Source organism: Penicillium brevicompactum, assembly GCF_028827555.1.
Source record: "Penicillium brevicompactum strain IBT 35665 chromosome Unknown utg000007l_segment0_segment0, whole genome shotgun sequence".
Taxonomy (NCBI): Eukaryota; Fungi; Ascomycota; class Eurotiomycetes; order Eurotiales; family Aspergillaceae; genus Penicillium; species Penicillium brevicompactum.
This window is the reverse complement of record NW_026623210.1, coordinates 118,677-132,424: the sequence shown is the minus strand read 5'-3', so window position 1 is coordinate 132,424 and position 13,748 is coordinate 118,677. Positions and strand designations below refer to the sequence as shown.

General features: G+C 51.4%; 6 protein-coding genes across 6 annotated transcripts; 3 read left to right on the top strand and 3 right to left on the bottom strand.

Moving 5' to 3' along the window:
- Positions 1-223: 223 nt before the first annotated feature.
- Positions 224-2,091, bottom strand: N7506_010800 (putative MFS multidrug transporter; the record flags this gene model as incomplete). The annotated part of the gene is made up of 5 exons (XM_056960093.1): positions 224-495; positions 549-678; positions 735-847; positions 895-1,019; positions 1,073-2,091. The coding sequence occupies 5 exons, from the start codon at positions 2,089-2,091 to the stop codon at positions 224-226; spliced, it is 1,659 nt and encodes a 552-aa protein (XP_056806248.1).
- Positions 2,092-3,494: 1,403 nt separating this feature from the next.
- On the bottom strand, positions 3,495-4,427 carry N7506_010799 (uncharacterized protein; the record flags this gene model as incomplete). The annotated part of the gene is made up of 1 exon (XM_056960092.1): positions 3,495-4,427. One exon carries the CDS (start codon positions 4,425-4,427, stop codon positions 3,495-3,497), a length of 933 nt encoding a protein of 310 aa, XP_056806247.1.
- A 288-nt stretch (positions 4,428-4,715) lies between these two features.
- Positions 4,716-6,081, top strand: N7506_010798 (uncharacterized protein; the record flags this gene model as incomplete). Its single annotated transcript, XM_056960091.1, has 4 exons — positions 4,716-5,004; positions 5,061-5,479; positions 5,539-5,708; positions 5,760-6,081. 4 exons carry the CDS (start codon positions 4,716-4,718, stop codon positions 6,079-6,081), a joined length of 1,200 nt encoding a protein of 399 aa, XP_056806246.1.
- A 647-nt stretch (positions 6,082-6,728) lies between these two features.
- N7506_010797 (uncharacterized protein) lies at positions 6,729-8,534 on the top strand (the record flags this gene model as incomplete). The annotated part of the gene is made up of 3 exons (XM_056960090.1): positions 6,729-6,827; positions 6,894-7,379; positions 7,443-8,534. The coding sequence occupies 3 exons, from the start codon at positions 6,729-6,731 to the stop codon at positions 8,532-8,534; spliced, it is 1,677 nt and encodes a 558-aa protein (XP_056806245.1).
- Positions 8,535-9,886: 1,352 nt separating this feature from the next.
- On the top strand, positions 9,887-10,837 carry N7506_010796 (uncharacterized protein; the record flags this gene model as incomplete). Its single annotated transcript, XM_056960089.1, has 1 exon — positions 9,887-10,837. The coding sequence occupies one exon, from the start codon at positions 9,887-9,889 to the stop codon at positions 10,835-10,837; it is 951 nt and encodes a 316-aa protein (XP_056806244.1).
- Positions 10,838-11,521: 684 nt separating this feature from the next.
- Positions 11,522-13,112, bottom strand: N7506_010795 (uncharacterized protein; the record flags this gene model as incomplete). The annotated part of the gene is made up of 2 exons (XM_056960088.1): positions 11,522-12,931; positions 12,987-13,112. The coding sequence occupies 2 exons, from the start codon at positions 13,110-13,112 to the stop codon at positions 11,522-11,524; spliced, it is 1,536 nt and encodes a 511-aa protein (XP_056806243.1).
- Between the last annotated feature and the right edge of the window lie 636 nt (positions 13,113-13,748).

The following is a 13,748-nucleotide window of genomic DNA, read 5'->3' as shown; positions in this document are numbered from 1 at the left end:
GGAGGCAAGCAAACTTATCAAAGTTCATCTATAGAACGAGAATAACGAACACAATTCTTTTGTAGCTTCAGTCAAAAGCAATACGGGCAATCAATTTCTTCTCTAGAAGTAAATATACAAACTTTTCGTTCTTCTCTTTTCTAAACTGTCTCTCATAAATCTCTAAATGTTTTATCGATCTGTCAGCAATAAAGCAAAAGAACGTACACTGAGCCTATATCACTCAATAATGAGCATGAGCACGAGCACAAGCTTCGTTGGAAGATCGTGACAGATACCGCTCGACGGGATCCGGATCTCCAGAACCACATTGAGAAACCCTGCGGCCAGCTGCTTTTCTGTCGGCCGCCACAGTCTGTGCAAACGGTGACTTTTCACGAATGTAGGGTCCCTTCCAGTAGAACACGTAAATCGGTATGGTGAAGACGATGGCCATAAAGGCCAGGAACGTTGAAGGCCATTCTAGATGGTGTTTTGTTCCCATGTGCTCATACACTGCGCATCGCTTAGCACGTCTTCTCAAATGTAAGAATGAGTAGGAGACTTACTGGGTACAGAATACATCGCTGCGATGCCAGCCAGGAAATCGCGAGCAAATCCGTTACCACCTGTCGCTGAGGCAGACCATGGTCCGTACGATGCTATCATATAATCAACCGTGGCCATGTAAATTGCGTACTGTTTGAGACTCTCCGGTTAGCTTCGTATGTGAACAAGACTGTAGCTGATCTTACATTGGCAATGGCGATCAGAGCGGAGAATATCATGGGGGCTATCCAGTGGACCTGAGGCGGGCCAAGACTTGTCCACGCGAACCCGAATAGACCAATGGACAGTAGAGGTGCCACTGTGAGGTGTTAGTAAGGTGGCATTTAATGGATAGAAAGCATTTACCATATAGCAACCAGTATAATCGAGCTTCTGGTTGAAGGCCATCTGGATCTTTCTCTCGAACCCGGCAATGCCGGTGGATCCATGGAATGAATGAAACGTAGGCGATAATATAACCCACCAAGAGTCTAAGCACCCAAGAAATTAGTCAAATGCCGAGGTGAAGGAATTAGTGACTCACGGAAGGAAAGCGAGTCCAGTGGTAATGGTGCTGAAATGCCACTGCTTGTACACTGGAGTGTACGATTGAAGGAATGTGAAAATCAGAGAATCACTGAATCCACTGAGAAGTGACAGACACAGAACAATTGGCTCACGCAGGAACATGATAAACGGGCGCACCCATACCATGAAGATCCAGCGGAAGGACATTCGAGTCTTTGTGATCTCATCGCCACTCCACACCATATCTCCATTCTTGCGGCGTCGCTTGGCTTCTTTGGTGATAAGAATGCTGCATCTGGTCTCAGGAATCATGAAATGCAATATCTGCACAAACCCGCCCAGTATCAACTGTATCCAGAAGTTCCAGCGCCAGGAAAGGAAGGTGGCCACGAAGCCACCGACAACTGGAGCAATCACCGATCCTGCCACTGAGGACAAGACGATGAATGCCACGGCGTATTGCTGGTCCTCCGGCTCCCACATATCAGCAACCATGCCTAATGTCACGGAGCCGCCGGCAGACGATACGCCTCCAAGGATACGGCAGATGACGATGGTGCCAAAATTGGGAGCCAGTGCACAGGGTATCTGCCATATGTTGACAAAGAACAAACTCAGCTGCATGATGGGCCATCTGCCGAACTCCTCGCTGAAAGGCGCCCAGAACTCGCAGCCGAATGCATATGCAACGAGAAAGCCCATTTGGCCCACTCTTGCGGCCTGTTCGGTAATGTTGAAGTGCTTCGCGTAGAGGCTGACACTACTGGCATAGAACCCAGCATTGAAGTTCATGGATGTTTGGACGGCAAAGATGACAGAGATGATGCCCCATTTTTTCCACCAGGGGAAGGAATACCCAAGCTTATCGTAGCATTCCCAGTGCTTGAGCTCATTCTTGTCATGCCCAGCTCCCTCTTTCCTCTGCAGGGTGGACCTTGGGGTTCCTCCAGGAGAGCGAACCTGGCCGTCATTGTCGTCCTGCTTCTCGACGTCCGTATCCGAAGCATCGGATGCATGATCCTCGTGGTGACTCATTGTAGAAAATTGATAGACAAAAGATATTCAAGCTCTGAGGACAATCGCATCCAAAGGTGAAGGATCGCCATTCTGGGTGTAAATGGCCCAGGGCCCGAGCCTGGTTATATGCTTCAAACTACCACGGCAAACACTGGGCATGGTCCAAGAAAGTGCCGGAACTCCAACAAAGTGACAGTCCAGAGTGAAGGCTGTCGTTTCCGATTGGTCCGGGCACAGACATATATTGGCTCAGATCAACTCTACCGAGTTTTCTCGCGAGAGTTCCTGGTGTGGAGGAGACATCCGGGGCTTATGACGATACACCGAGTCATGCAGTATGTACCATTTCCCCTCCAATCTGGAGATTGAGGGGAAGAGACCCACGAGAGGACGCAATGAGAACCCGACATGTCTGAGCCCAACTTTGTCCTCTGTTGGACTTCCAATTGACGCAAAGTGTCATTGTAAGAGGGTCCGGAGTAGGCTCCGCTACGAGCACATTTCACGATCCCCAGATACACCCCGCGTGGGGAGGGGTGGGATTTGTCGGGACCACCTGTGATGGCGATATTTGAAAGCCAGTGTGCGATCAAAGTTGATCAAAGCCGGAGGGATCCTGTTCCGATGCGAATGCTGTTCTGTTATGATCTTGACGAGCTTTGAACAGGTGGGCTGGGTGTAATGCCCCAGCTCACCTGCAGCTTATGCCGGTGAACCTTGGAATTGCGGAGATATATCATCAACCTTGGAACTCGTAGAAGCTGCTCGGTTCTTCCTGAGTGGAGGAATCGGCCTCGTTTGCTGCAGTCATGAACATGGCGGTATAGATGCACTACCTATATTTCGCACTGGGTTGAATGTCTTCCATCTGGATTTCTCTTGCAAAGAATTCTACCAAGTGCGTACATTGTACGGAGTAGACCCGATAGTCTCCTTCATTTACACGATCTGCCCAGGAGTCCCTCTACGCATAGATGACGAGAGTTTGTCCTTCTGATTTTGAATGGCGCATTTCTATTGGTGTTGGGTGCTTCTTGCTATCCCGCATCTAGAAAGTCACTGTCATTCAAGGGCTCCTCTTAGCCACCGAGAGTTGTTGGGATTTTCCATCGTCGAGCTAGCGACGTTCGTCGTGTGGTTTATTGGTCAACTGCTTTCTCATAGTCATATCGACGCGGTGTCAATCAAGAAAGCGAGATTTCCGAGCCTAGCATTGACAACCTCATGGTGCCACCAGTCATCTTGATTCTGCTTCGGTAACAAGACGTTCGTATAAGATCCAGAGACTGTCCATTCAACACCCCAGACATGCAAACTAGTTATCAATGGATGTCGAAAGATTGATTTGGAATCCTCTTTTGTGCTGTAATAGCTGGTATCATTATGAGAATGGAATGTAACGCCCGCTTGGAGAACAAAGCTCAATCGTCAGAGTCGTCAGGATCGTAGAGATCAAGATCCAGCATCGCCTTGGGCTTGGGCGCAGGCGCTGAGGGAGCAGGCGCCCGAGGCAATCCAGCCGACGATCCAGCATGGGCTGCGGCCTTTGCAGCCTCGTCCGCCTGCTTTGTGCTTTCCGCTGGCTCCACGGGAGCTGGTGGTTCGGCGACTCCGAGACCATCGGCTTCACGCAGCAATCGCTCTACCTCCTTTTCGGGATTTTCACCGGCAGCGAGCTGGACTTGTCCCATCAGGCCCATTCGTATCCGTTCCTCCATCGGGTAGGGTAGCATGTAAACCTCGCGTGTGACGTTGGCCGACTCGTCCAGCCATTGTGTCGCGTTTTTGGTGACGGATGCGACTGGCTCTGCGCCATTCTCAGTCGGCTCGCCGTTTGTGCCTGACATTGTCACATCTTTGTCGGTCGCGTGCAGTTCTTGTCGTTTCACGATGCCCGTTGCGGCATCTGCTGCGGCCTCGTGGTTGTATTTGCTAATCCGACGCGCGAAATCCAATAACAACTTGTAGTCAATCCCCTTGATCCCCCGCGGAATCGCGTTCTTGTCCCGCGAGTCAGAGTCATCATCAGAGTCGGAGTCTGAATCAGAATCGCTGTCACCGTCGTCCCCACACGCTGTGCGGATCTCCTTGTCGAATCCTGCGATGTCTCGCACGATGCCTTTGACGCGATCTTCCAGCTGCTGTGCTTCCTCCCGTAGTCGCAAGATCTTTGCGTGATTTTCCTGGTGCTGGCGGAGGGTCTCGATGACGGAGGTCAGCGCATCGTCGGCTTCGAGCAGGGCGACTGCGGCGGCGGGGGCTCCCGCTGCAGTAGGAGAGGTTGTGAGGCTGGTTAGGAGGGCATTGAGTTTGGATTCGACGTCAGTCAGGGCGGACTGGACCAGCGCGTTCATTGTTGAGTTGTGGAAACGAAGCCACCGCCAGGGCCGAGCTCTTCAATTTCCGGTCACGTGGGCATCCAACAGCTTCGATTGCCCAAAACGGGTATTTGCATATAATTTCCAAAGTTGGCTGTCAGATTTGTAGAACGCAGGCTAGTCTCAGGTGCGGACCCGTAGACCTCGGGAGTATCGTAAGCTTTGCTTGAGAGTGGGGGTCACCCGGATATATATTCCTCACGCTTCCCAAGAATCAGAGCAACGTGGACTGGTGATCTACGAGATTCTTCATTTAATTTAATCATGTCCGACCTGTGTTTTCTCAGCGACTCATTGACCATTCAACCACCGCTGTCAAGATGTGCTCGTGGTCCAGGACTGATCCTAGTACGGCCATTTTGCTATGTGATCTGTCAGCAGAATAACAAGACACTGGACCCAGAACCTTTGAAGAAATGGGCAGAGGAAAGCTTCACGGTGGCCCAAATCACGTTAGACCAGTCCACTGAGAGTCCGCTTCAAGACCTCATCGATCAGGCCGTGTGTGAGTTGACCAAGCAAGGCTGTGACGGTGAGAAGATCGGTTTGATAGGTAAGAGTGTCTGTTTGCTTGTCCTTCACAGAGTAATTGTTAGCTCATTCAAACAGTGTATGGATCCAAATCCGATTATGCTGCAGGATTCGAAGAGCATTTACGGGCGACGGCAGGGAGAGTAGCTGCTGCTGCTATCTTCTTCGACAACTGGGATGTTTCTCTGCCAACCCTTCTTCATTCGCCCAGTACGACAGAGAAAGAGAAGGAGAAGAAGGACGGGCAGGTACTTTACAATTACCCCGACATCGTCGGAGCCAACTTCATCATTCCAGGACACTCAGAGTTCAAGATCTCCACAGCAGGAGTGGCCCACACTCGCAGCGTGGGGTTCATCAAGAAGCACCTTGGCGGGCCTTTCTTTGATCTCGAGAGCATCTGGGATGAGCACACTTACTTCGAATTCGGAGATCGGTCGGTGGAGAAGACCATGGCGACAATGGTTCAGGAACCATACGTCAACCATGTGCCCACAGTACGCGACCCAAAATTGAGTCGAGCTACAAGTATAAAGTGTTAACTAACAACAAACAGTTGACTGGTGGTATTGGGCGATCGCGATTGAGTCACTTTTACCTCAATCACTTCATCTTCAACAATCCCGACGATACGGCCTTGGAATTGATCAGCCGAACGGTAGGAACGGATCGAATCGTCGATGAGTTCATTTTCGTCTTCACCCACTTGAAGCAGATGGACTGGATGTGAGTCGACCTAATCACCTCCCACCGGAGACACACTGAACAGTCTGATAGGATTCCTGGTATTCCCCCTACTGGTAAACACCTCCGGGTGCCGTTCACCTCCGTGGTCAATATCCGCGGTGACCGCTTGTTCCATGAACATATCGCGTGGGACCAAGCGACCGTGCTGGTTCAGCTGGGCCTGTTGCCTGAGTATCTCCCCTTTCCATATTCGCTACCGGATGGGTCTGTCCCGTCTCCTGGGCACCGGTTTGAATACCGGGTGCCTGCAGCAGGGGTTGAGTCGGCGACTAAGTTGCAGAACGAGCACGAGGTTCCCTCAAACTTGATGTTCGATTACAAGATTCGAGAGGTGAAGCTTCCACCTCCATAATGCAAAGTCTCGATGAATGAGTTCTGTATGGAGTACGGAGTCCATATACTGTAGCGTCAACCATTCTATGGTTTAAATTTTAGATTTTAGATTTGAATTTTTAATCTTCGGGGTGCCTTTTGGGTCTTTGAATTTACGCTACTACGCGTTTACGCTATGCCGTGCATTTACGGCAAAGCTAAGGTGAGCTCCGCAATTTGTACCTTGGCTCTGTGCTGCCTTGCCGTGTGTTGCAGAAGAAAATTCTCTGTCATCTGGACATCGTGAGCGTTTTTTTCACTTTAGAAAAACTTGCCTCTCCATGGACGATCTTGACATCACGCTGCAGCCAATGTGGCATACAGAGCCATGAGGAAAAAAAGCAAATCTGCACAAAACGTAAGGGGCCCCCATAATTACATAGAATCCACAGTAGTTGCCGAAGCCCTCCGTTATTGGAGGTGGATCGGCGTAAACCAACGTCACAGTACGATTCTTGACTAGTACTCCGTATCTTGATCTTTGTTGGATGTTTAACTCTCCACTCCCTACGCCGTCGGAGGATTAGCGGCTGAATCAGAGGCCGCATAGCCGTGGCCCACCGAGACCATGTTTACTAAAGAGCTGCAGCTGTTCCTGATCTCTGGGCGTGTATATTTTCTTTCAAGATGGTGGTGCTATGGTTGACTCTGGCTTCAGCTTGCCTGGCCTCTACGTTGCCCATTGTTGATTTGGGATATGAACGTCACCAAGCGCTTTCCTACAATGTAAGTCATTCTCCTGATCGCTGTTGCCTGTTTAGTCTTGTTCTTATGCTAACGTCATCTTTCTAGACTACCAGTGGCCTCTATAACTTTGACAATATCCGCTATGCAGCTCCCCCGGTGGGAGATCTTCGATTCCGGGCACCGGCTGCCCCGAAAGTGAATCGCCAACACATCCAGAATGGCTCTGTCCCCCGAGTATGTCCCCAGGCGGCACCTGTTTGGTCAGGGGCTCAGACTACCTTTGTGCTGGACTATCTCGCCGGCGTGCCTTTCAATGGGTCGTCAGACATCTCGGACTATCCGTACACACCTACCAAGCAAGAAGCCTCGGTTTCGGAAGATTGTCTCTTCCTCGATGTCACAGTTCCCAAGAAGGTCTTTGATCGCACCAAGGCCACGTCAAACCGGAAAAATCTGGCACCTGTGCTGGTGTGGATCTTCGGTGGTGGATACATTGCTGGAGACAAGACCACCAATGATGCTCGTGGGCTGGTCCAACGGAGCACCATCGCAGGCCACGAAGGTGTTGTATACGTCGCGATGAACTACCGAGTACGTGAAGAGATGACTGCCCGTCTTATGGCCTGAGAGATAGTTACTGACCATTTAAAACAGCTGGGTGCATTTGGTTGGCTCGGTGGTGACAGCGTCAACGCCAATGGCACTGCTAATGCCGCCCTCCACGACCAGCGCTTCGCTCTGGAGTGGGTGCACAAGAACATCCACTTGTTCGGCGGTGATGCGTCCCGCGTCACTGTGATGGGAGAGTCTGCTGGTGGAGGTTCGATCATGCATCAGCTCACGGCCTATGGCGGCAAGCGGGGCTCCCCTCGTTTTCAGCAGGCGATTGTCCAGAGCCCTGGATGGGTGCCTTACATCGGTGAAGAACAGCAGGAAGAGACTCTGCAGCAGTTCTTGGGATTCCTGAATGTCAGCACCATTGAAGAGGCCCGCACCCTGTCCTCGGACAAGGTGATCGCTGCCAACTCAGCCCAGATTGGGATCAAGTCCAAGTGGGGAACGTTCACTTATGGTCCGGCCGTTGACGGCACTTTCGTGCCTGCTCTGCCTGGTCAGCTGTTGCTTGAGGGCAATTTCCACCACGATGTGAATTTGATGGTTGGGCATGTGGCGGATGAGGGATTGCTCTTCACCAACCCGGCGAGCTACAACCGCTCTGGACTCGGCATCCAGCTGTCCACTCTGGCCCCTGATATCATGAAGGACGTTTTTAACTTTGTCGAGAATATTCTCTACCCCGCGGTCTACAATGGGACCTTTGGGTATGCCGATTCGGTCGCTCGCTCGGCACTGTTTGTCTCGGATATGCTCTTCCAGTGCAACACCAATTACCTCAACCGGGCGTACAATCAGACGTACGCCTACGCCTTCAACATCGCCCCGGGACTGCACGGACAGGACGCTGCGTACACTTTCTACAACGAGGGCAATACCGAGGTTAGCAGCACCTCCACCAACCCCCTCATGGCCGTGAGCAACGTCACTGTCGCGTTGGCGATGCAGGACTACTTCCTCAGCTTCGCCGAGCACGGTGTACCCACCTCTAGCCTTGCGCCGACCATCAAACCGTGGGGTCCGCAGGGTCAGCTTATGAGCCTCGAGACCAAGCAGATTCGATCGATTCCGGATTCAACCAACAACGCGCGCTGTGCGTTCTGGCAGCCTGCGCCGTATTTCTCTGTATAAACCACTTAACACGCCAACATGGCCTGTATATAGGACATAATGTGTCGCATGTAACGATCAATGCCAATTGGGGGAAAGAACAACCCAATTGGCTCGCATATAGAAACGAATAATCCTTTCCCAGTCTCAGACTTCACGTGGTAGAGTGCGCTAGCGAATGAGTCAGTTTGGCAACTAGTTGTGCTTGCACAAAGTAGAGTTCACGCGACAGAGATCCAGACGCAGGTCTGAATTCAATGTTGTGTTTTCCATGCAGGTGCTCGTATTAACTGCGGGTTGAGGTAGCTGCGGGGGTGGACTTGCAAAGGCGTGAGAGCTCCAGTGGCTATCGCGCTGCGCCAAGACCCGGCCGATTTGTCAAAAGGACCAGGGTCTCTTCGAGGTGATCCTATCAAATGTGCTTGATCCACGCCAATTATCGCCTGAAAACCCTGCAAAATCCCTGTAAACCTTGACCCTGTGTCGTTCGAGGGCGCGGGAATCCTGCATCTCGATGGGGTTCATTCTGAGGGGAAAGGGAAAAATCTAATCATTCTTTACCCCATTTGGCATCGGATGTCTTACATTGTGAATTGCATCGATAGGCCGTTGGCTCGGCTTCCGAGACTAGTGGTCAGGGTCAGTTTGGTCCGTCCTTGTCGATCTTTCATGAGAATGGCCCTAGGAACTATGAAGTACGGTGGACGGAGGACGGAGTACAGAATTTCAATATTCACAATTTCGACTGCGACGGTCCAGATTGTAAGGGTGCGCATTGCAAGTTGCAATTCCACTTCAAACGCTAGAGCCTCGGAAACATTAGACTCAGACTCAGGGCAAACACTGATAGACTACAAAGAACTATTAGAAATGGCGAAATCCTAAAGAGCCAAAGGGCACTAGCAAAAACCGCAAACAGAGCTAAAAGCACTCCGTACTTAACTCGGGGCGGCCGGGCAAACGGCTTAGTGAAAATGTTCGGATAATAATAGCTCGCGTCTCAGCCAACTAAATCGGGCCAAAGTAGAGGAAAATTGGGGCGCAGCTGAGCGCTAAGCTTTCACTCGGGACCCTTCTTTTTTTCGGCCCCATTGCATTATTTTCAATGTCTTAGATGTATACTCCGTACTCCGTAAGTACCTTTATGTTTAGAAATATCGAATCGGGTAGGCTACGGAGTAGAGTTTGCGTTTATATTGACTTAGGCTCCCATGTTCTTCCGTTTCCACTCGATCACCTCTATATCCTCTATAGCCTTACAGCCTTGTCTCTCTCTCTCTCTCTCTCTTTTAACTATTAACCATACTCGATCACTGCCTATATACTTAACACACTCCCTCACACACTCACTTTCAAGGTTCCCGCACTTCACCATGCGGTTCTGGTCCATCCTCTGCCTCGGCAGTGCCCTAGCTCTATCAATCCCGAACGCTCATGAGCTTCGCCTTCCCTTTGCGCCATCCCCCGAGAGTCTGGAAAATGGCGTGCGCACAACACTATCTATCAATTGGTCTATCCAGAATGGGAGCCTCTACGCAAATGAAAACCAAGTCTACCCTCCCTCAGTCACCATGCAACTCCGCGCCCCGCTCTACGAAGCAGACTCCCCCACCGACCAATCAGTCGACCTCTCATACACCCTCGACACCCGCCCACTATCAACAGACCAGGTCGGCGCCGTCGCAGGCATGGTGCGCGTTCGGGTCGAATTGCTCGATTTACATGGAAATCTGATCTCGCCTAATGCCGTTGCTGTCGACATGCTCACCTACCAGGACGGTGATCATCATATCACCCGCATTCGGGTTGAACCTGCCCGTGGAGGCTATCAGGATGATCGCTTCTCGCAGAAGAGCCGTCCCTGGGTCGTCAAGTACTGGAACACGCAGTTTGGTTCGCTGTTCGACCACGTCAAGACTAAGACTGACAAGGCCGACACGGCTGACAAGCCTGCTAAACTTGACTCGCCTGCTGCCATTGCCTCGGTTCCTCGCCCATCCATTGAGTCTGCGCACAAGTTCTCCATCTCATCCTTCTGGGCTGCGCCAGAGCATTCCAGTCACCGTGGAAACCACCCCCACCACCGCCCCGGTAGCTCGTTCAGACGCATTGCTCGTCCCATCATCCTGCCGGCGGTGATGGGTGCCGTCGCTGGTCTAGCGGCTTGTCTGGTCGGGTTCTTCCTTGGCCACCTTGTCATGTCTTTCGCCGTGCGTCTGGGCTGGAAGGCCCGGGCTCGGCCAACCACTGAAGAGGGTACAGCTTCCGAGAAGTCCCCTATGGTACCCAATGTCTTTGTAACGGATGTCACCGAGTCGGTATAACTCGAAAACGGCGCATGACTTTTGCTTCTTTTCAGCGTTTTGCATTATATACTACATTATACACTTTTTCCTTTTTCTTCAGATACCTTTTGATCAACCATTTCTACGACATACTTCATGAATGAGTGCCAAATCAATGAAATTTCATTCACGCTTGACGCACTCCCTATTATCGCACAATTCAGCCGAATCTTCCATCAAGCAGCCCGGATAGCCGAATGGCACGGGTTGTTCGAGCCGAGAGTGCGGGATCTTCAAGCCCAACTTTACACCGGCCGGCTGGCCCAATGGCAAGGCGCTTGACTACGAATCAAGAGATTGCAGGTTCGATCCCTGCGTCGGTCATACTTTTTGCTTCTTGAACGTTCAATTTGGGATGTTCTGGTTGGTCGGATCGGATTCTTTGTTCGTGGTGGATCCGAAGCTAGCCGGGTCGGGAATAGCGAAGAAGAGAAAAGTGGAGCAAATACAGGACTTGTCTGTCGAGCTCCGAGTTGGATCACTTTAGGCATCTTTGTTTTTTGGATTCGATGTGCCTGGAAACTTGTTAGTTGGCTGGGATCTTAAATTGAAGTGTTAGTGAGACCCGCGAAGGCTCAATGGGACCTTGGAATCTCCACCGTTAGGTGCAAGCAGGTCCCACTCAGCCCCGTGGAAATATATGTAGTCGCCTGGTCGGTATATTCAGCACTTACGCTCAAACCAAATCTTCTCTTCCAAGGCAGGCTCGATATCGAGGCCCATCGCGGTGGGAACCCCATTGGCGCCAATGAGGAATTCCACACAGTAGTACGCAGACAGAGAACCGACTGTCTTGGGCTGATAGTAGTGTGCCACGAAGAATTCCCCACTGGCATGGCCCAGACTGATGATCGCAGGCGTAACACGATCCAGAAGATTTGCGCACAGATAGCCGTTCTGAGCACTGAGCGTGATGGATCCATATGCGGCGTGCACGTATCGACCTGCGTACTGCTGGACCGGCAGAGAGTGCGGAATGGAAGGGCTAGGCAGAAATGGATAGAGCCGTTTGATCGCCTCCTCCATGGTTTCAGATGCAGCTACCCGCTTGTTCTTGGGAGGTGCCGCGTGGCCCAGTGAGCAAGGGACAGAGCTCGAGCCCGGACCAGCACCAGAGAGCTGGTCTAGGAGACGCATGTAGATCTCCACCTGTGCATTGCGAGCATTGGTCGTGTTGCCCATCATGACAAAGCCAAATTCATGGCTCGGTAGAAATCCGACCATAATGCCAAATCCAGCCCAACTGCCACTGTGCCAGTATAGTGATTCACCGCGATAGCTGGCGACGAACCACCCCAGAGCATAGAGGTGATGTGGGGACGGGGGTGCGACAAGTTCGTCCAAATCCGTAACTATTGTGCGAGGTTTCAATATCTCAGCATACCCCCGTGAGGATATGGGACCCGTTTGATATATCATTGCACGGAGCCACTTGGTGTATTCGAGCACATTGCTCACCATAGCACCGGCACCGGACACGGCGACGTCGCTCATGTAAGGTTCCGATATGTAGGAATTCGTATCGACATCCCAGGTGTACCCTCTGACAAAACGAGGACCGAGGGTCGGGTCTTGCAGTACTTCTTGCGCAGAGAAGTATGTGTCGCTCATTCCCAATGGGTCCCAGATGCGGGCCTTGAGAATCTCGCCCAGACTCCGGCCTTCGATGTTTTCCAGTAGATGGGAGGTCGCCATGTACATATTGTTGTTGTAGGAAAAGGTAGTGCGAGGCGAGTAAGCCAATTTGAGGTGTCTCAAGTTTCGCACTGCCTCCCGAAGTGGTCTCTGAGGATGCGCCAGAGATATGCAGCCGTCATGAGTTGAGAGTCCCGAGCGATGTGATAGAGCATCTTCTATGGTCGTGTGAAGTGTGCTATAGTCGTTATGGAGCACAAAATCATCCCGCAGTATGGATGAAATTGGCGTGTCCCAGCTCAAGGGCGCATCGGTATATTGGCTGTCGTCGATGACCAGACTAACCGCTGCCGCCGTGAAAGCTTTAGTTGTGCTGCACGTCGAGAAAAGAGCATCGGTAGTCATCTCCCGATCGGGGAATTCAGCCATTCCATAAGCCTAGGGGAGATTAGCACATCACTCGTCTATTCCATGAATACACCGGCTTCCGTACTTTCGACCAAGTGCTAGCACCGTGCACGATGGCCATGGTCAGTCCAGGGACCTTCCATTTGTCCATCTGCTGCTGGACAAAGCCATCGAATTCAGGGCCAAGAACACTCGTTCTTCGTAGTACCATTGTGTGTTTGGGTGAAATCCACGGGTTGATGTTTGGAGCGGGGAAGATAAAAGCAGCAGATTAGGCGATGTAACATCGCCATCGTCGCCATAGCCTCGTCAGCTTCCTATCGAACCCCCTTCCATTTGAACTCCAACTTTTGTATGCATAGCACAACAAATTGGGAGAAGAGTTAGTCACGTAGTTCATGCTCGACTTAGTGTTAACATGCTAGCCGAGTGACTGGTCCGCCACCTGCGAACACGGCTGAATCGCTTGGTCTTCCGCAGATTTGAATGAGACATCAAAGGTGCGTCCTGGTTCGCGACGAATTTCTGGCCTGTGCGATCGGGAAGAGTGGTCGCTCCGGGGGCCAGGACAGGCCCGAGGAATTATTTCTCCCAGTTTGCCATCATGGGCATTGGGTGATTTGGCTTCATTTTGAGCATTGCAGTCTTTTTCTTTCAAACAATTCTTGAATAGTAAGGAGTAAGAGTCGCCTTATCAGTTACTCCATACTCTCTGTCAACTGATTTTGATCGAAGCCCCTGAGAGGTTTTTTGTGCACGAAGGGCATCAGACCATCAAGTGGAGGAAGCAAGCAGATGAAACCTGTTCCAGTTGACAGGGCCAATACGGAGTATTGCTCAATTGGAT